The sequence below is a fragment of the Nansenia antarctica genome (genome assembly GCF_963989245.1).
Source record: "Nansenia antarctica genome assembly, chromosome: 5".
Classification (NCBI taxonomy): Eukaryota; Metazoa; Chordata; class Actinopteri; order Argentiniformes; family Microstomatidae; genus Nansenia; species Nansenia antarctica.
This window is the reverse complement of record NC_137690.1, coordinates 66,265,908-66,288,250: the sequence shown is the minus strand read 5'-3', so window position 1 is coordinate 66,288,250 and position 22,343 is coordinate 66,265,908. Positions and strand designations below refer to the sequence as shown.

Here is a 22,343-nt window from a genome sequence, read left to right as displayed (position 1 = left end):
GCCACCATGTCTCTGTCTCCTCTCCTCAGCCATGTCTCTGTCTCCTCTCCTCAGCCATGTCTCTGTCTCCTCTCCTCAGCCATGTCTCTGTCTCCTCTCCTCAGCCATGTCTCTGTCTCCTCTCCTCTCCTCAGCCATGTCTCTGTCTCCTCTCCTCAGCCATGTCTCTGTCTTGTCTCCTCAGCCATGTCTCTGTCTCGTCTCCTCAGCCATCATGTCTCTGTCTCCTCTCCTCAGCCATGTCTCTGTGCAACGACATCCTGCTCTGCAACTTCCCCAAGTGTCGCTCCAGGCTGTGTGGGTTCGCCTGGATCACAGCTTGCTCCCACGCCTTCTGTGAGCAGCACGGAGAGTTCAGCAGATCCCCGGCGACCTGCCCCGCCTGCTCTTCTGTGCTCTCGGGGAAATTGGACATCGTACGCACGGAGTTGGCGCCGTCTGAGGAGTATAAAGCCATGGTGCTGGCCGGACTCAGGCCTGACACGGTGCTGGACATCAGTGCCCGCGCACTGGCCTTCTGGAACTATCAGGTCTGTCTTGATAGAAAAGATCCATCCAGGATTGGCCCAGATCTGATATCAGATCATAAACCAAAAAGTTTTCAAACAGTCATCACCGTGTGTGTGTGTGTGTGTGTGTGTGTGCACGTGTGTGTACGTGTGTGTGTTTTACAGGTGCACCAGGAGCGTATGTATCAGGAGTACAGTCTGTCCCGGGCCGAGGGACAAGTCAAGCAGATAGAGAAGGTGTTGACCCAGCAGAACCAGAGCAGAGAGCTAGAACTCAACGCAATGAGAGGGGAGGTAGCCTCTCTGAAGAAGGTGAAACACAATGTTCTATGATAGCAACGCCAATGTTCTTCAATCCTAATTGTGGTGTGCTGTGTGGCAGACCTCCCTTTTTTAATGCTTGTGCTAATTGAGTGCTTGATAATTAGTTAAATCAGGGGTGTACTGGGCTGGAACCAAAGCCTGCATAACCCCAGTCCCTACTGGGGGACCCCAGTCCCTACCATAGACCCCAGTCCCTACCATAGACCCCAGTCCCTACCATACACTTATTGGCTCCAACCAATATGTTGTTATTGTTCTTCTATTTAACCTAAATTCCCTCACTTCTTGGTCCCCTTCTCTGTGACCTTCTCTTTTCTAATCTGACCATCCCTCCCTCCTGAGCCTCAGTTGATGGAAGAGTACAAGAGGAAGTACAGCGAGGTGTCTGAGCATCTGATGGATAAGAGCAGGCAGTACCAGAAGCTGCAGGGGCTCTATGACTCACTGAGGCTGCGCAACATGGCGGGGGAAGAGAGAGAGGCAATGCACCAGGGACCCTCAGATTTCAACACAGGTTAGAGAAAGGGAGAAATGTAGACAGACAGTACCGTAATCGGGGCTTATCATCACATATCTTGAGATCTTTGGGAGTTACTTGGACTTAAATCACGATGTTGGTGTTGGTTGATGGTCAATGGGAGATCAGTGTTAAATATTGGAATAATGCATGCGCAGGCAGACCTGTTAGCATCAGTCAGCTGAGATTATTTGGAGAGGAAGTAAAGTAGATTTAGGGGAGGAGTTGTTATACTTTGAATGGTTCAGTAACACTGACATGGAGAGAACACTGTGTGATGAGTTGATTTATTTATAGTGTATGGGGAAATGGGGTACTATCAACACTTATCAGATTCAACACCCCATGTGATGGGTTGATTGTCTAGGTAGGGAAAATAATGTTCCATCAACAACAATCGATTCCACCTGTTCCTCAGGAATGGGACTAGCCAGGCAGCCTTCTCCCAGGGGGAGCCCTCCGTTTCTGGCCATGGGGTATGAGGGAGACAGCAGGCTCTTCTCCTCACTGGAAGATGGAGCCAAGACATTCTTCCGGTTCAGCTCCCCTGCTAGAGACAGGGGCCGCTCCTTCAACAAGAAGCACTGAGTAAATAGGCAATGTTGCTGGTTTGTGTTAGCACATCAAGGTTTATTGTAGACTTATAATGTGGATTCTTTATTGGTCAAAACTCTTTGTGAGTTTGTTGTGTTACTTGAAGTTACCTGGATGAAATTATATTTGATGTCTTAACTTATTTTGACAATAAAATGCAAATGTCAACATTTGTGTGTGTAACATATTCAGAAGGAGAATAAGAGCACACTACAGTATTTGTGGATGTTTTTAGTGTATTGAACCCATAAGTCTGACATCATTGTTAGAGCAAATTTCAGTCTTTCATTGACAAAATCCCCAGCCTCTGGCACACTGAAACATAATACAAAATAAACACATACAAACGTTTTTTCCTAAAAAGACTAACTCTATTAAGACTTCCGGTTTCGCTTATCGCCGGGTTCACAGCTTAAATAAAAGCATGAGCTAAAACATGAATGGAAAGTGATGGGATCACAATATTTTGTCTTATTTGTTGTTGAAATAAGCCCAAATTACACAACAGAAAGTATATAACATTTTACACATACCTATTATATTTGTATTAAGTGGACTGTACAGAACTAATAGTGAATAAAATGTGTATTAACTATAATTATTAATTCATTTGCATGTCTGACCTACCTTTCCAATCAAACCTTTCCCATGCTGTAGAAACTGTCCTCGTCATAGTAAACGGCACCAATGTCACTCAAAACTAAGAAAGCATGAGTGTCATTTTGTTTTGTCATGATTGTTTGTTTTGTCATACAAATTGTGCATGTTTTCCATGCCCTCATAAATTGAGGCTAGGAACAAAAATTGAGACACACTCAAGCATGCAATTTGTTCATTTTATTTTCATGAGAACACAAAAATGTATCTCAAAAGAGCTGTCATAAGTCAATTTACATAGCACCTCCACGAGAAATACTGTTTTACAGCTTGAGTTCATTTGTACTGCTCAGAGGAAAAGATAAAACAAAGAGTTCAGTATAAAACAAAAACACAATCATATTTTATGATAACCAGCAATAATCGTCACAAAACCTACATTCCAAACATAGATAGTCATCCCTTTCATCTAACAGGCATCAACTTATTTTATCATCACTCATATAATTCTAATAACCAGCACCTTTGAATAACAAACTAATGCATTTCATGCAATATCATCATCACCAGACAAACTACAACCAGCGTTTACCACAATCACATCTCTCTCTATAACAAACATATAATTGTAAAATAATGATTTCAAACACAACATAAAAAAAAAAAGACAATGCTATTTCTTCCCTTTGGTTATCAGGCCCACTTGCCCATCTTCCCTCTGCTCTTCCATCTCCTCAGCGCAACACTGACGTCATGGTAACCGTTGGGTTTAAGGCGGACGGCTAAGGGCACACAGGGGGGGAGGGCGCCACGAGGGCAGGCGGAGGGATGGATGGAGGGCCTGGGAGGCTAGCCTTTCCTCTCTTAAGACCCGTGGTACAGGTGCATGGTACTGAGGACGGCCTGGTTGTAGCACTGCTCGGCCCGCACACTAGTGCTGTGCTGCTCTAGCCGGCTGGTGTCGGTCAGGTCCTCTGCCGTGTCGCCAAAGCCGTGGTAGTGTCCGTAGTGCAGGGTGTCCCCGAGGTCTGTCACCATGGCGCCCCAGTAGGGCCGGTGAGATACGCAGCTGCTGGGGCTCCCTGTCAGGTGCAGCGAGCCGCACATGTCAGCCGAACGCCCTCGGGTCTCCTCTGCATCAGCACCCTGATTGGGTAGCCTGGAAGACAGCCCATTCTCAGCGGAAGGCTGAGATCCCCACAATGCAGCAGAGAATCCATTAGAGAGTGCTGCTGCACCGGCCCCGTTGAGGTGAGGTGACATGTGGCAGTGGCCGTTGGTGGAGAAACCATTGGTTGTTGTGATAGTCCTCTGTGGCCCCTGCCCGTTCCTCAGAGCTGTGGCTATAGGGTCATCTGTCATTTAAAACAAGACATGGGTCACGTTCAATGTTGGATGGTACAGGAGACAGGAACAATGGCAAGGAAAACAAAAATACCTTTGACTTGACAGACTAATCACAGTAGGTTTAAGCAGCCTGGCTTACCACCAAACGTTTGGCCTCTGGATTTTGTTTTGCACACCTCGTCATTGTCAGATTCGAATGAAAGTTGTCCGTAGTGGTTTAGCCCGGTATTCAAAAGACTGTGCTGAAACACGTTGATACTAAAATGGATAGGCTAATTGATACGTGCCTACACAATGGTACTTTTCCTTCAATAGAGGTTACCGTCATCTGCTGAAATTGTTGTTTTATGGAGATTAGAAAGAAATTACAGTTTCTCTACATTATATCTCAGGGTTGAAAATCATCTTTCTTATGGCCACACATTAGTAATCACCAATAGGTTAATTACATTATTTTGTCTGTGATAATACATTATCACCCTCTCACATACTCACTCTCGCTCTCTTTCTCACACACTCACTCTTTCTCTCTCATACACGCACACACATCCCAGGTTATTCACCATAAACACAGACTCCAAGCCAAACTAGATTGGAATTTATGATGACTGACCATTTAATGGATTTGCACTAACAAAACATAAAGTTGATGATTGATTACAAAATATATCATAGGCCACTGTTGGTCAAATACAGTCTCCCAGCACAAAAGCTTAATCAGAACAGCCTATGTTACGGGTGTCCCTTTGATAATAAAATATATAAACTATTTGCCTCAGCATGTTTTATTGAACTGAATAAAACACAACTGGTCTTAACTAAACAACACAAACAAGCTCACTTATCACAGTGTAGTCAGGAGAGTCTGCCTTTTGTGCCTCACTTCAACACAGGCTCAACACAGAGGCAAACATATGTAAACCAGCTCTTTTTCCCTTCTTGTTTTTAGTATTTTTTTCCTAGCACCAGGGGAATTTCGTTGTTTGGTACCTGTACTATATCAATGACAATAAAGACCATTCATTCATTCATTCATAAGCACCATGAGGATTCTAAGAAACCTTTCCACCTACACATATTTTCCACCTACACATATTCGAAATATGAAATCACTTTGTCTAGATATTAATTTGCTTAATTTGCGGAGGCCATGGAGATCAAATAGAGTGTGTGTCGGGTATGTCCGAAAGGGAAAATCGAAGGGGGGACTTGGGATGAAAAAATAAAGTAATTATTTGTTAATTCCAATGATGTTATGTCACAACATGCTGCTTGTACCATGCGATCAGTCAAGATGAACACTATTTTCTTTGATCCATAACCACATGAGCTCATCACTGCCCTCTTTAAAACCAGCCATGTTGGAGAGAAGTCTTGCTCGTCCTCAGCCACAGGAGGACGTTTTAATTTAAGGCCCGACAGTATACAGTAGTTTTAGTCCACCACAGTAAGGATTCTGCCCTTGCGTAGTTAGCTCAGATAACATAAGGGACTCAAAAGTAGGTGGATATAACCAGCATCTCCCCAGAGGAATGGCCTGTGTACATTTGTGAATGATAAAGGAGAAAGACGGATATGCAAAACAAAATTCAAAGTAAGGGTCAAATTTGTTCTGGTTCAAATTATGTCATGCAGGATTAAAAAATTAAACAAATGTCCACAAGTAGTCCACTGCTGTGCACTACTCAATATTACAGTAACCTATACTCAGCCACACACACACACACACACACACGCACACACACACACACACACACAACTGAGTTAGAAGAAATGCCACTACAAATAGAAGTACGAATTAGTGCCGCGGTAGGGGTTCTGTATCTCTGTATCTCTATAACTCTGTTCTGTATCTGCCACAGTGGAGATCTCCAGCTCTTTGGGGGCTGTTGAGGTGGGGCTCTCCATGAGCACCAAGTCCTGCTGGGCCTCCGTACCCATGAGCCCCAAGTCCTGCTGGGCCCCCGTACCCATGAGCCCCAAGTCCTGCTGGGTCTCAGTACCCATGAGCTCGCACGTTACAGGCCTTGTCCCACCTGAGAGGGGTTCTGGTGCAGACTCCAAGAGCATGCTCTCCAACTCCACTCCACATCCGTTCTGCATCCTCGTGGGGAGGTCCACACCTGAGAAAGGACATTCAGACTTTCATAAGCTCAGTTATGAGTGGGTTTCCCCAGAAATAAATGAACCAATGTTCTGAGTTCACTTGCACATTCAATGGAGAACCTCCATTTAAGATCATTTTAGTCTAGCACTTGATTGAATATGTGCCCGGGAAAACGGCCCTTTAATTATAACATTAAAAGAATACTTTTTTTTCTTACTTTTCTGTTTTGATGTGGCTAGAAATACAGTGACTTGGGATAGGGGGATACAGAGTAGAAATCACACTTGTCTTCAAGCTCAAATACACAATTTATCACAACCCCCTACCGTCAGTTCTGGCCTTTTTGACGTGGTTCGGCTCCATGTCTTCCATGAGCCTCTTTCTATTGGCTACCCCGTTGTGGATGCCACGGCCTTGGCAGAGGGAACGGTTGCTATTTAGTGCCCCGTTGGTATGGAAACCGTTGAAATGCTGGTTGAAATGGTTTTGAGCGTTGGAGAGGAGCTGGGCACACTCCCGGAAGCCCTGAGCATGGGCCAAGTCCGCAGCTGTCAGGCCATTTGCGTTCCTTAAGCTGCGCAGTGAGAGAGGACCCTGTTAGCAATGTCCATGGACTAAAGCTAGCATGCAGAAGACAAGTCACACAGCCACCTGTCTAACTTTCACAATCTACTCTACATCTGGTGTCATCCTAATGATTGTTGTCCTCACTGTGAGTGTCAGACAAGCTAATCCAATTATATCCTGAAATAAAAATAGAAATAAATAAAAATGTGTGGGACAAATACTACAACAGGAGATGGTCAACTTCCAATGATGGATAGATAGCATTAAACATGCCAACTGAGAGGCAAACACATTTCTTTACAATCATTATAACCTTTATCCCGACTTCAAATAAAATGTCTGTAAGAGGTTATCTTGTTATAAGACTTTTTAGAAGGCTATTTAGAAGACGTCAAAGACAAACAGACGTCTGATGTGACGTACTAGAGAACGTGGTTCCACTTGAAAATCGGGTAAATTCCCTGTTGAAGTTCCAGGATGCAGCTGACTTAAAGAAGTCATCTCATGTTTATGAGGAAAGAAGACATGATGATATGAATCCTTGAAACCGGTTAAAAAGCAGGTAGATAGAGGAAGGTAAAGGTCTTCAGCTTCAGTCTTTTCTGAAAGCTACGCTGTGTGTAGAGTATGCCTATAAAAGGTAGGGGTTCCTGAGAGGTTCCAATCCATGTGGACTAGGAGTATGTAGCATGAACAGATCATGCAAAGGAAAGACCTAAGATATATATCGGAGCCTAGTTCACTCTTGAGGCCACAGAGTCAGTTTGGCAAGTTTTGGCAGAAAACATGATATTTTGAAGATGATGTTCCTATACTTAAGTCCTATTTGTTGGACTTAACTTGTTGTCTATTTTAGAATGTGTGTCTACATATAATGATGCTTACTCAAATTTCTTCTCATTCATCACGGACAATCAAAAGCGTCAGACACTAGGGAAGATTTCTTAACCTTATACAGTGTGGTCTTCTGTTTCTGGCTAAGAGGATGCCATGGCCAATCAGCTTCACAAAGTCCATATCTACATGATATGCTTGATGACAGATGAAGTAGAAAGTAGAGTAAATATAATAACAGTGGTATCCATGGGTCAATTGAAGACACGACAGCAGGAGGCGTAAAGACAAGTTCTTCAAATGGACCGGGTCCAGGGAAACAGATGGGCCTCACTGAGGAAAAGCAATGGCCTTAGATGGTCTGTAAGACACCGAGTGATCTTCAGTCCGTACGAATAACAGACTAGAGGAGGTAAATATGTCGATCGGAATGTTTACAGACTAGTCACCGTTAAGGAACTGGAGTACCGTATTCTGTCAATTACAGTTCTTGCAAGTCATGGATAATGTGAAAGAAATCAAAGAACTGGGATACAGGTGAATGGACTCTTTCCATCTGACATAGCAAGGATTGGGGTATATACACCATTGGGATTGACCATCTCCTGCTGCAGTGTGTGTGTGCACTGTGCATTAGAATTCATGAACGAACGAAAACCTGGAGTTACTCTCTCCACATATACTGGTATGACGAGGCAGGGCCTCCCAATTTGTAACCAGATTATTAATCTTAACACACCGTACAAAAACACCATATCACATCACTCTGGGTTGTGCACCATAATAACCTCTGATAATAAGAGCCGATTTTGAATGCTTTTAAATACACATGCCTTGGAAAGTAGGTCCAAGATACCATACAATATGCAGTGCTTTTCTCCAACTTGGCAATTAAGAATTTCAAAGATCCTTTAACATTCATAGCTAATTAGACTCACCATCCTATAGTACATTATTGCAACCAAAAGGAAAGTGTGTCTACAAAAGCCGTGCCAAGAAAATGACATTAGCAGGTGTTATATGTCAAATGTGTTTTTGTCTAGGAGGATTTGGCACCTGAATTGTGCCGTGGGCAGAACATCTGGTCCTTAGAGGGAGAAGTATTCTGCTGCAGACGTCTCTCCAAACATGGCTCAAAGCAATCGCTTCGAGTAGGGAATGTTGAGACACTATAAGTGCCCACCAAAAGTGGACCTATCAACACTAACACATCGGTAACACTTTACAAAACCCTGCCCCTCTGCCTGTGTAGCTACACTGTAATTACTAATAACCGTGTGATGGTTTGTGTTACTGCACAAGTAGAATAAGAATGCAATACCACAAAACCACTCATCTCCATTACTATGTAATTACTATGTAACAGCATAATGTTAATACATTTGTAAAAATGTTTATTACATTTGACTAATTACAGAGTTACTACACAGGGTATAGGGACTTGTTTAAAGTGTGACCAACAAATGTACATGTTGCTCATGCATTATTATCACCTATATATTATGCAGGCCTAGGCTTACATCATGCAACAGATTATAGTCTGAAAAACTGACTCATTCATTATTATCTATTTGTTATTAACTTCTGGTGCATCAACCCATAGTGACATTCATATGGCAATTTAATACTGCTAGATTAGTAATAGAGATTGATCATTCATGAATTCAGATGACTTATGACTAATAAGTCTAACAAGTTCTTAGACTTTAACATAAAAGCTCAAACAATTGAACAATATGCATTTCGTTAAATGTACAGAATTAAATTTTTTTTTTTTTTTTTACAGATTACCTATTCAGTGACCCCCCTACTTGAAAATAAAATGTTTCCAAACAGGATCTGAATTCAAAAGTTTAATGACTGCAACTTATTGGCGAGTCATCTGAATAAGGCAGCCTCTCTCAATGCCAGACAACCTACAGGTATTAACTACAGGCCTGAGCCAACACCCATCTTGGCCTTCAGCTAATGTACACAGTGATATAGTATTGATGAATAAGGATGTGAGGGTTATCAATTAAAACATCTTCTTTTGACATTAGAACTGACCTTTGACCTTACTAACAAATCATCTTTGAGAGTTTCACAGAATTCCCAAATTATCTTGAAAGATCTAGTTTTTGTACTACACAGAGAATCTAAAATCAGATGCATCAATATGATAGGAATATTCTAAGCACTCTTACAATTCTAAATTATCAACGATGTCATCATACATAATCACCACATATTAAGTGATGAGACAAAATACCAACTCAGCCTAGGGAAAGGGAAAGTGTCTAATCAAAAACAGAACACAGCAATGTGGTTAGAATTGTCCTTACAAGGGCTGTGGAAGCGTAAAGAGTCGAGCTCAAAATAGACCAGATACTCGGGATTCTATTCAATCAAACAGGTATTTAGATGTTTCCAGGATGAAAACTAATAAAAATAAACATCTGGATACCAGCAGGATCCATGGAAAGTCCCATCAATAAGATATGGATTTTGGCCAATAGCAACTCTTTCCTTTCTATAAATAAACATGTTTGTGTATATTGTCAGAGTATACTGTGGTTATTCAATTAGTCTGACTTTTAAGAAGGGCAGCCTATAATTAACAAGATTCTTCTGTCAGGACGCTTTATCATTATAATACGTTTTTATATTTCTAATGACAAACAATTAGAATGGAATTAAAACCCTGTCAATCTGTTAACCGCTTGTCTGGCATTGAGAGTAAAAACTGTCATGGTTTGAAAGCCGGGCTATGTTGGCAAAATGTGATCTGAGATCAATAGGATTTCAAGAACATGTCCACATTAGCCAGTTAGGACAGATCGTGTTTGAAGAAGCATTTGTTTTTCATCAAATGCTTCTGTCAGAAAAAGTCATGTCATCCTATTCCACTCTGACTAGCTTCTCCCATTCTCAGACTCAATAGTATACACATAACTAATGGTTTTTATTGAGACTGCACTAGTCCTGGACTTGGACAATAATCGTATGGTTAGTTAGCAAGTATCTGAATTAAATTAGATTAACAATTAGGTATAAGCAAAGCATGCAGGTCTAAACATGGCTAACAGCACTGCTCTCCTAGCATGAGAACCAATCACTGCAAGAAATACCTCAACAGTTTGCCAGTGTGTAGAAACTGTAGGAAGCGATAGTGAGAACACTCAATGCCACAACTGTAAGATGTTCGCTGAAGCACTTGTGGCAGATTCTGCAGTGCCTATTTGGAATGCTCCCCTTTTTCTGGGATTACTTGAGAAAATCAAGTAATGTTCAAATTCAATAGCTGCAAAACATCGAAACGTGTAGGGGTTTTGTTTTTTGTAACAGTACAATTGTTTTACATTAGATTCTAAGGATGACCGTTTCATTATAGAAAAGGTAGCAAATTATTTCAAAACAGATCTAAATCAAATATATTGAAACATTCAAAACAGTAAATTAGTCCAACATAAACATGGATACATTGATGAATCATTGTTAGCCTGTATACATCATTGAAGACTTAAACACTAAGGATGGAATCCTAACTCCTAACTGAAATCGTAATTCCACTAAAGATGGAATCCTAACGAAATCTGCGCACGTAAATTGTATCATTGTGCAAATTTCCCATTTACATGAAAGCAAGATTTACGCACACTGATCTCGAGTTAGGATTCCACCCCTACAGACTTAAATCACTCTTACTTACTACACGTGTCCTAACAGGACTGTATATCTTTGCACCTTCACTGACTGTACCATGAAACATTCTAAAATACAGGAAGCTCATGATGTCATTTTTTTTCTTTTGAAATAAAAACAAAAAACCCAATACAGCAGTCAATAATGGCCAATTGGAAACACCCAGAACTAAACGCAAAAATGTAAAAGCCCTGTGCACAGCCGTGCAGCGCTCAAGGTTTCTGATCCCAGCAGGGAATACCTCAAAATAATGTAAAAAAAAGAAATCGCACACTTGAACGACCACGACGACCTTCGATAAACATCTAGATTGCGAAAAATTGGAACGAACGAACTAAATCTAGAGCTATGTATTTGATTTCTCTTGAAAGTGAATACAACAATGTGTTTGATTCCTGCAATGCCATGGCAGTTTAAAAGCTGGAATAAACAGGGACATTTTGATATTTGGAGATGTTTGTGTTAAATTGAGGAAGAATGCAGAGCAAGATGCATTGCTGGTGTTTGGCACCAATCCGGGTGAAACATCCACACAGGAAAGAAACAGAAATTATGGGGAAAAACCATCACCGAAAGTGAAATTACAATCTTAATTTTTCTTCACAGGACAAAAGCAGAATTAGAACCAGAAAGCATAGATTATGAAGAGGTTGAATGGAGAGGACCTGTTCTCTGAACATAACGCAAGACCTTGGCACAGTATAAAGGCATTAAGAGCTGATGGCATCAGTGGTGAAGTAGGCTATACCATATGGAATTCAAGATTGAACCGATGGCCGTGATGGAAGTTCTCGACAAGCAAGGGAAGAACCATTACATTAGGAATAAGAGATTAGGATTAGCAATCACTAATGCACACAACATTGGTTGTTGAAGAGAAGTATCCTGTTAGGTGTACCACAGTTGGATTATTTAACCTTTATTTGGCCCAGTAAATCATTGAGAACAAATTGTCTTTAACAATAATGACCTGGTTGGTCACAGAGGGGAACCGTTGGGAATTGAGCTGGGAGCAACAAAGGCTGAATAGGACCCCAAGGAGGAATCTTGAAAGAACCAAGCCCATTCCTCCAAATCTTCTTGAATGAGTAGAGACCCCACAAAGTCCACAAGGCTTTTAAGACAAAACTGTGTCTGCAAAGGTGACATCAGGAAACAAAGTCAATGTGGGAATAAAACAAAGGTTCCATTTGGTCTTTTGATTCCATTCCAGAGAAAACGCACGTTGACAGCATCGTCTAGGGTGGGGATCCGATTAAACCATCTTCACACAAAAAAGCTCCTTACAAACTACAGTACCGTAGTGGAGATGATTTTTTAAGATTCATTTTTTTCAGGTTCAATAGATGAAAACCAGATGTTCTCCAGTCTTCTACTCGAAGGACTACCGTACCGGTAATGTGAAAAAGAACACAGAAGAGGAGCAAATGATGAAGAAAAAATACCGTACTTCCTGGCTTTGCATGTGAAGTACGCTAACCGTAAGAAGAAAGATCAATTTTAAATAAACTTTTTTAGAGTCATGTTGTTTAGGGTTTCAAGAGAAATCAAAAGTCTATTTTCGACACTACTGTATTGAATGCGTCATGACGAATTGTGATGTGAACATTTAAAAAATAGCCTATTGTCGGATTTAAAGGGAAGTTACAGCACTCTGGTAACGTAGCTCAGTTTGTCTGCGGAATCTCAACAAAATCTCATCATTGTCGATTAACATTAAGATCACTGACAATTAACTAACGAGTTGGCCAAGCTTTTGAAAGCCATCAAAATATATTCCTGTTCAAATTGTGAAGTTCTGAAATATGATTCAGGTTATTATTTACAAATACAAGTTGAGTACGGTAATATCTTCTTCCTATGATTAGTGTAGCAGTTCACAAACTTGGGTTTTAAACTTTGGGAATCTAACTAACCACTATGAATTGATCAACTATAAACATTTGCATTTCTATCCTATATTTCAGCGTTTTGTGGTTCAAATCCAACCAATAAAGAGCATATTTTAGATTGATTAGAATACACTTAGATGTCATTGTAATGTGTTGAAATAGTCTGCACCAAATTGCTGGGTCCAGGAAATTATTTATGTCAATTTGGGGCCCTGAAACAAAATAATTGAGGGACCCCTGGATTAGTGGTACATTAAAGAAACATATAGTAAGTCCCCGGAGTTACGCGATCACGTAAATCATAAATTTGACTGCAAAATAAAATCTAAAAACATGAGCTTCCCTGCCTTAACTAAATCTACAGTACATACTCTACACCCTTTATCTGGTCACTAACTCAGGACTAATATCTGTAGTGCTGTCAAAGAAAATACAAATATGATACAAACATAAAATGCTTAAACACACACTTGCAGTAATGAAACCTTTAAAACATTTACATTAACTAAAACCAAACTTCTCACAGTTAATGTTCAGGTTCAGGAGGGAACATGGAGCAAATGCACATTTCCTAGGATGGTACAACAGTCCTTGTGTGGATATTTGTGTAGTTGTGACAGGCCATGTCAAAGAGAAGTGAAATCTTGATTATGCCTGATGAACATGACTGTTAACCTAGGATTGAGTGAATCGAAGTTGAAACGGCTCAACTTTGATTCACTCAATCCAAAAAGTGAACAGTTTCGACCTTACTGTGTGAACCCATAAACAATAATCGTGATCAAATTAATGAGGGACAATGTCTGTAATCAATCTGAAAACACATGCAACAGTGGAGGGTTTCGGTATTGAGATAGGTGTTAACTAGCAACACATTGAACTACCAGTTGTAAACTGATTGTGCTATTAGTCGAAACATACAATTGCTCCTGCTAATCAGATAAGCATCCAAATAGAGTGCTTGCTAGTGAGGACGATCAAACAAAAGCAGTTCAAATCAATTAAGGACATCATAAAGATGACACTGACCAACCAGAGAAATCACTAGAATGTATTTATTATGTTCAGTCAGTGTGCGGTGGTGGTTTCTCAGGCGTCGCGATAACTTCATAACAGGATACTAACGTAGTCAAAGCACTTGCACTCATAATTCTGTTTAATCAACTCCTCCAACTAGTAGGAGGAAGAGCATGTTTGGCAAGGGAGAGATACACTATCAATGCTAAAGGGAGCCACCATCTGTGGTGATTATTAATCTCCTTCATTACACTTAACTTAACTTAAGTCAGGCTTCTTCTAGCCATTCATGCTAGAAAAAAATACGAGTCTACTTAGTCTAACCTCTGAAATTGAAGTGTTGAGCTACAATAGCTGTATTAAAAAAAACTGCATGATAACTGTTGAGTAACATTATCAAAAGTGGCCGCAAGCCATTTTATAGTAATAAAATATCCCGCAGGGAGAAATCCCTACTCTCTAGAGATACTGTGCAATCCAGAGGAAATGTGCATTTGTCCAAGGCTCCACCTAACATTCACTGATATCATATAATTAGCATTAGCTATAATAAAGACATTGAAACAACAGAAACATTAATAAAAGAAGAACTACTACCACCACAGCAGCAGAATTATTGAAGAGGAACCCCACCAATATTCTTGAAAATTGCACACATTAGATGCAAACGACAGGTATCAAGGTATCTAGGGAGTTATGGTAGATTCTTGCGGGCAAGACTATAATTGCAAGTGGATGAAGCGATGGTTTTGCAGTATATTTACTGTATATATATTGGACCAACCTGAGAAGGTTGAGAAGTCCAAAACTCTATCACAACTAACCAAGAAGGTTCTTCACACAGAGGAAGACGTTTCCTTTCAGATGGTCTACTAAAGAGGATTTGGAGCCCCGCATAAAAATTCTAATGAGCTTATGGCCCAACAGAGACCCAAATCCTTTACAAGCCATTTGGTTACTTGGCCAAATTATCATCAGGCACTTCAGCCGTTTCATTACAAAGCCATCTGGCTCCTTTAGAATGAAATGAGGAGAACAGAGAAGCCATAAGAAGTTGGCCACCCCCAAGTCACTCAGTAATGACAAAAAGTGATTATTTGTTTGTAGTGTCTAATTAGTTCTATACAAACGTTTCACAAATGATATTTCTACAGCACAAACCAGAACAGAGATGGCACACAAATGTGATGATTACTGAGCAATTACGGTGCCAGTTTCACACCTGAGCTGCTCTGGTTTTTAAAAAAGGGGCCAGAATGCAACACAGGCCACATGGCGGAGTTCCCCTTTGTCAATAATATTGTTGCCATGGGAACAAAGCTTTGGGTGGTGCAGGTTTAGCCGGCATGGTTCGAAGGGAGACTTACTCCGGTTTAGCGCCCTGTATCAGGAGGGCATTGATGCACTCCATACTACCCGCCCGGGCTGCCTTGTGGATGGGGGTCTCACCCACATAGTCCTGGAACAAAACAAAATACGTTAAAATAACAGTACAGAATACAAGAGGATCAACCATGCTCCTAAACCAGTAAAGGGAGAAAGGAAGTCAAGCATTGGGGTTAGCTAATATGTATTTTGTATACACACACAAAAGCCTAAACATGACATACATTTCTAATGTACATGTTGGCCATTTATTTCTACAGTGTTTTTCAGTGCTCTAAAGGGACAACTAAATGGACAATTTCAAAAAGATTTTACCTCAAAAACATTTTCCAGATGACTGTAAATCAATTGCTAGGTATTGCTAGATTGAGGATTTTACCCTGGATGATGTATTTGGGGGTAATTTGATTTGATGTGTATTTGTCCCAAACACAATAAACATATAAAACATAAAAGTAAAAAAAAAAAATACACTAGCGGGTTCGGGAGGTGACAAGAGGAAGTGAAAACGTATCTAGTCCTGCCCCTTCCTTACAATATATTTAAAATGTTCAAAAATAGAGTCTATTTCTAAAACTAAATGTAATGTAATCACATGGTTTTGGGAGCTTTAGGAAGGAGTGAGCTTACAGTTCCCAAATTAGACACTGCCTTCTTTCATCATTTGGCCATATTCATTCTAGTGCTGATTAAACACTATTTTCTCACGAACATGTTTTATATTTCCAGGCTAGACCACTTACAACTTGCTGTTGAGTCATGGTGACCATCTGTTAAATGTTCATTTTAGGCTTCCCATCGTGTCCCAGCAAAGGGAACGTCATTCCTATGTAACGCCAGTCAACTCATTTACGCACAGCTGCAGACATACAGCAATCCAAATTGAGACATTTGAGAAACTGGAAGGCAGTGAAAAGGTCTGTCTGCCAACGTCAACACTGTGCTGCTGAACTCTTCCTGAACTCCGATCTATGGCGCCCTCTGGAGCCATGGAGAACTGAAACATTAGCACTCTCGCCAGTAAATCCGCCCCCCAGCTACCGTTCTGCTACATGCTGCTGGAATGTAGGTCAGACAGCATCATAACTTCACTGTCAGTGAACAGTTTCAGGGATGGGGAGGGAGAGAGGGCCTTTGTCTGTGTCTGTGTGTGTGTGTCTGTGTGTGTGTGTATGTGTGTGTGTGTGTGTGTGTGTCTGTGTGTGTGTGTGCGTGCGTGCGTGTTTTAGGATAGTGCAGTGATGTTCCCCGTTGTGATGTAGCATCACAATCCCTCTCTACTCACCCCATTTCATGAGATCAGACATCTAAGCTTGACCCATAATTCTCTCTCTGCCATGTCTGTCTACTGTGGTTCATTAAAACAAAATGTTCCTCACATCATTAACAGTAGAAGCCCCAGGCATCCTGACCCAGAGTGAGGTCCAGAGACATACATTTGTTGATGTTAGAGTAACAGTGTAATCATTGAATTAGATCAATACCATGCAAAAACATTATGCACTGGTTGTGTTTAGGACATAAGAATACCATATTTTGTATTTTAAAGATATACATATTACATATTGAATATAACATTGATGGACATAATTGGTGTTGTGTTTTCTGTAAAAAAAATAAAACCATGAGGGTAAAGGCTAGCGCAAATGACCACCTCTGATATTGGCAGCAGGTGCGGTCGTCATTAAAATGCTTCCAGGTCATTTTCTAGATTGGATTTTGAAATTGTAACAACACTATTATGTTTTTTTTTTTTTTTTTTTAAAGATGAGAACAAATTTTGCTTAAGTGTCCCCACCTTCATTTACAATGTGACATCCTGGTGCTGTACTATTATTGCACAATGACTCAAGTCAGACAAATGTCATTTAGGTATCTGTATCTGTACTTTTTGGCAATTCATTTTCTTAGCTCCTCCTAAAACTATTTCTTATGTGACATGATGTGCAGTGGCAGAATGACATGATGTCATACAGCTACAGAGCTCCAAAGTGTGACTGGACTAGCCTGTTTGTAAAGTTAGCACCCAGAGTCAAACATAACCTTTCTTCAACAGCTTTTTTGCAACTGAGTCAAACAACCTTTCGACACATTTTATTGAGAATTGCTCCTTGCTCTATCTTGCTTTACTTTGCCAAATAGCTCTGTAAACAGAGTCACACTATACATCCAGATGTATGTTCTACTTCTCCAGTAGGTCTGTTATTACAGAGGCAGCCTGTTTCCACACTTCCAACGTAGTGCATAGAGCATTTCTTTTTAAAGAAAAGCCCAGGAAGCAAAACTGTCTCTCCCACTATTACATTTTTATTACGGAGGTTATCTAACTTCAGAGCAGGCCATTTAAGCTTGACCTCCCTGTACAAAACCAACGCCACATCAAGAGCCAGGGGAGAGGATGGAGTGGAGAGTTACACAATCATGACCTTCTAATCTGATTTCCCTAGCAGAGCTTGCCTGCCTGCTTCCTCTAGGTGCAGTCAGAGCTGTTTTCACTGAGGCACAGACAGAGGCTGGCAGGTGGCAACCGTCATGTGAACTGTGTGAGCGGCACATCTGTCTGCCTGTCTGCCTGCCTGTCTGTCTGCCTGCCTGTCTGTCTGTCTGTCTGTCTGTCTGATGCTCTTTGCTGTATCTTTGGGCATCTTCCAGATCATCAAATCTACAGTTGCACTGCATAAATGATACAAATGGTTGCAAGTCATCAACCTAATAATTGGACATCAAATTGCTATATCATATTATTGTAGGCATCGCTTTGCGGACTGTCTGGAACACGCCCTTACTCATCTCAGTACAACATGACCAGTGGAGCCTGACTGTGGAAGCCCAGGACCTCAGACAGACCAGCCGTTCCTGGCCCTGCCACCTAAAGTCAAATTGATCCCATTATAGGATCATTTGGGTCTACGTGCACACACAGAGAAGAAGAGGTGTGGCAGTATAGTACAGGGCAAGGCATCTGTAGGACGGTTTGGAAACGTGGGGAAAAGAATCTACCGGTAGTTGTCAGTGTACAAACAACCATCTTTGGATCACAAAACTGTAGAGGCATGTAAGAGTTTACAAAAAAACTGAACACAAATCATGCTGTTTGTTTCAAGCTAATCTGTTTATCTTTTTTGTTTGTATTTAGAGATGAGTGTGATTTTCAAGGTAAAAGGTGGTGGTTGAGACCCACCTGCCTGCTGATGTCTGCCCCGGCCTGCAGCAGCCACAGGACACACTCAGGGTGGCCTCCGAATGCAGCGATGTGAGCAGGTGTCTGGGCGAACCTCGTCGTCATGGCGTTCACCTCACAGCCCACCTGCACAAGGCGCATGACACACTCCAGCTGTGTGTGTGTGCGTGTGTGTGTGAGCGAGGAGAGAGAGAGAGAGAGAGAGAGAGAGAGAGAGAGAATCAATATACAAAGGACTCTTTATGACTCCTTAATCTGAACCAATCAAATAGAGAAGAAGGTCCACTAGGTTGTTAATGATTGACAGTACTGCTACACACAGCCGATCCACAAACCAGTCACAGTACACAACATAACTCCACAGCAGTTTCAGTTCAGTTTCGTACCAGAAAACAATCGGAAACAACAGGTGCGTTTGGCCTGATCTTGAATGCCACACCGAGTTGTCAGTAGCATCTATTGCCTACATGTTTTTTTCTTTCAAAAAGACAACACCTATTAGGCACAGTTGAGAGACTGTGCTCCTGCCCAGGCCAGTTACTGTGTAGGCACGACACACACCACACCCTGTGATGTTTTGGCGGGAGACGGTGTTTCCCTGCCAAACAAACATTAACATTAACCAGACGAAATTCTCAGGGACGACTTGCGGTCTGGCAGTTGCATATATCAAAGACGAGGGTGTGACAACCAGTTGAAAAATTACTTAAGCTTCACTCCCGTCACCAGACAGAGCTCTGTATAGTTTATAAAGAAGCAGCAGTTCATGCAAATGGAGAGAATACGCTTCTACAACTCTAAAGGTCCCAATAGATATTTGAACATAAGGGGTCCAATTAATGATTATCTAAAAATGTAAAGAATTGTTGATTATATCCTGTAGTGATGCAAGCCTGTACTCCTTTTCTTTTTTTCCTTCTCTTTATTTTATTTTACTTGTACTCTTTAGTTGTATCCTTGTAATACCTGACAATGTTGCATTAGGGGAATTGGTTGGAACCAAATCATACTAGACATGTATGCCTGGCAGCTTGTTGTTTGTGTGTTCGTTTGTTTGTCTTGTGTATAAAACTGAAAAACTGAAAATAAAATATTTTTAAAAATAAAGAAGCAGCAGCCATTGGTCCATAAAATACATGTTGTGTCTGACGCACAGACTACCTAATGAGTTCTCGACTGTGCATGTAGTCAAGTGTAACAGGTAGCCTATATAGCAGCAATGGTCATCATGAAGTGCCATTGAACACCATGGTAACAAGCCTAATAGTCTACTCACCCCGTCCCTCTCATTTTTTCCTAGCCCTGTTCCTTTCCCCCCTTTCAAACATCTATGAAACTTTCCTCAGACAGAAGCTCACACAGAAGAACCTGGCCAATGACACAGACACACAGACACACAGACACACACACACACACACACACACACACACACACACACACACACACACACACACACACACACACACACACACACACAGTCCAATGTCTAGATCCCGCCAACGTACAAGGCAGCTGCAGCCGTTTGAAGAAAAACAAATACTCAGCAGATGTATGGCAGTGGGCTGTATTTTATTTCCCTCCCCTTTTTCTCCATTTTCCCTTCTCTCTTTTTTTTAAGGACACTACTGTGCTCTCTCTCTCTCCAAGCTACAGCCACTTGTGGACCAGTGCAGGACCAATCTTTTTGCCTGGCTTGGATGCAGTGTTTGCGGTGTACCATATTGGTCAGCATTCAACCAAGCAACCATTCTTTTATCAGTTGGGCCTAAACTAAGTGTCATTTTCATTTTTAACAACTTGTTCAAACCTCACATGTAAAAGGGGGTTCATGTCTGGAATTGAGGTTTTAATCCTTGCGCCAAAACAATCCCAAAGAAAGAGGGCTATAATCTCTGCTAGTGTGCATGTGGTTGTTGATGCTTCAAGCAAGTATGAGGAAGTAGAGTTGGAGATTAACGTACCCATCATGCACTGCGTCAGTGTGATAGTGAATCAAAGTGCTCGAGCTGTCTTTGAATGAGCCGTTCAAAAATCTCACCCATTATTATTATTATTATTATTATTATACATTTTCCATTTATCTATCTCGTTCCATTTATCTATCTCGTAATTTTGCTTTGGAAAAAAAATATATGAAAACACGTAAATTTAGGAGGTACGCCCATGCATCATATTATGGGGAAATGTATTACAAAACAAACATACTTTACAAACTTGGCGGCATAATGGTTTGGCAATTTGGTTTGTATAATCAGTACACTGCAAACACATTTGCCGTTTACGTTAAAAAGAAATACATGCAACTATTTTTGGCGCGTTGATAGTCATTGGACTACGCACGACCAATAAAAAGCTGCAGGCAGCTGCGCTCAGAACAATTTTAGATTACCCGAAAAAAAGTGCTACTGGAGTATAACAGTTACAGGAAAGAAAGACATGCCTCTCTGGTAATAGCTGCAAAGCCAGCCAATCTCACAACAATACACCATGCATTGTTAAATTGTAATATAAACAAGATATAATAATAATAATATATAACCATATATAGTATACTAAGGCAATTTAGAGAGCCCATAAGAATCTGCATGACTCTGAAGTGTTCCAGTCAGCATGCGCAGCATTCAAATGTTCCTCCTAGCTGATCTATTCACACTTCTCGTGTGTGACAAACAGCCGGTTGCAGGTTCTAATGCAAATCAAAATGTTTTGTTTGATATTACATTACCTTTCCGAAATGTGCTGCCCAATGAATCGGAGTCCATCCGTAAAAAGAGTCTTCTGCGGTGAGGTCAGCCTGGTACGTGGTGCCCTGGAGCAGCGAGCACAAAGCGCCCACGTCTCCATCCCGACAGGCGCGGTGCAGAGGGAACCGCACACTCAGCACCTCGTCGGTGGAGAAGCCAGACTCAATGCTGCCTACAGACATGATGTCTCCTAATGAGTGTTACAGCTGTGAGGGTGAACAGAGCCCTTATCAATAATAACCAATGTCTGACAAGAATGCAACTCCCTCTCCTTCTGCACTCTGTGATGAGATGCTTTCGCCGGGGAGCGACTGACTATCGCACGGTGCACACAAAGGAGCGGAAGGAAAGAGTGCTCTGCTCTGCTCTGCTCTCCCCCTCCACTTGGGAGAAAAGCAAATCCCGGACTGGAGATGTAATGGCCCTACCTCTGATCTTTGATACAACATATCGTGAGCTCAGAATTATAAGGTTATATGATATCTCCGTTTAGGGCAGTTCAGAGATATTGAGCGTCAAAGTTTTTACATTCCATTATGTTCTGCGAGATGGAACCTTTGTATTTTATGAATTACTAACTCAAAAATGACTCAAAAAAACTCAATTTTTACCAAAAATGGAGATAGAACCGTATAATTCTAACGTCACGATATGATACAATACTCCCAACTATTGATGATTTCTGGTTTGGCCCCTGGTCATGGTGTAAAGCGCAAAAATGTTATATTCCATGGAGAGTCTGAGGACAAAAAAACAACAACGTGATTGACAATCCTTACTGGCAAGATAAGGCAAGTTTATTTGTAGCACATGTCATACAACAGGGGCAATTCAAAGTGCTTTACATACATTATTTAAAAATACAGCCAGAAGAGCATAGTAAGAAAATAAAAATGACAATGAATAAAAGCAAATATAAGAAGTAAATAGATAACACATTTAATAAGACAATAGTTAATGGAAAAATACATTGATAGAAGTGTTTGTGTTTAAAGCATAACTGGTGCAAAACATGTTTTTTTTAGCTTAGATTTAAATATTAC

The 22,343-nt window shown here is 41.0% G+C and overlaps 2 protein-coding genes across 2 annotated transcripts; one reads left to right on the top strand and one right to left on the bottom strand.

The window, feature by feature from the left end:
- Window positions 1–239: 239 nt before the first annotated feature.
- LOC308157441 (E3 ubiquitin-protein ligase CCNB1IP1-like) lies at window positions 240–1,938 on the top strand (the record flags this gene model as incomplete). The annotated part of the gene is made up of 4 exons (XM_080530994.1): window positions 240–530; window positions 675–821; window positions 1,182–1,347; window positions 1,769–1,938. The coding sequence occupies 4 exons, from the start codon at window positions 240–242 to the stop codon at window positions 1,936–1,938; spliced, it is 774 nt and encodes a 257-aa protein (XP_080387120.1).
- Window positions 1,939–2,766: 828 nt separating this feature from the next.
- ankrd10a (ankyrin repeat domain 10a) lies at window positions 2,767–21,618 on the bottom strand. The gene is made up of 6 exons (XM_080530883.1): window positions 21,282–21,618; window positions 18,557–18,709; window positions 15,357–15,448; window positions 6,322–6,569; window positions 5,925–6,011; window positions 2,767–3,896 (listed from the first exon to the last, which is right to left on the bottom strand). The coding sequence occupies exons 1-6, from the start codon at window positions 21,480–21,482 to the stop codon at window positions 3,406–3,408; spliced, it is 1,272 nt and encodes a 423-aa protein (XP_080387009.1). The 5' UTR covers window positions 21,483–21,618; the 3' UTR covers window positions 2,767–3,405.
- Window positions 21,619–22,343: the final 725 nt, after the last annotated feature.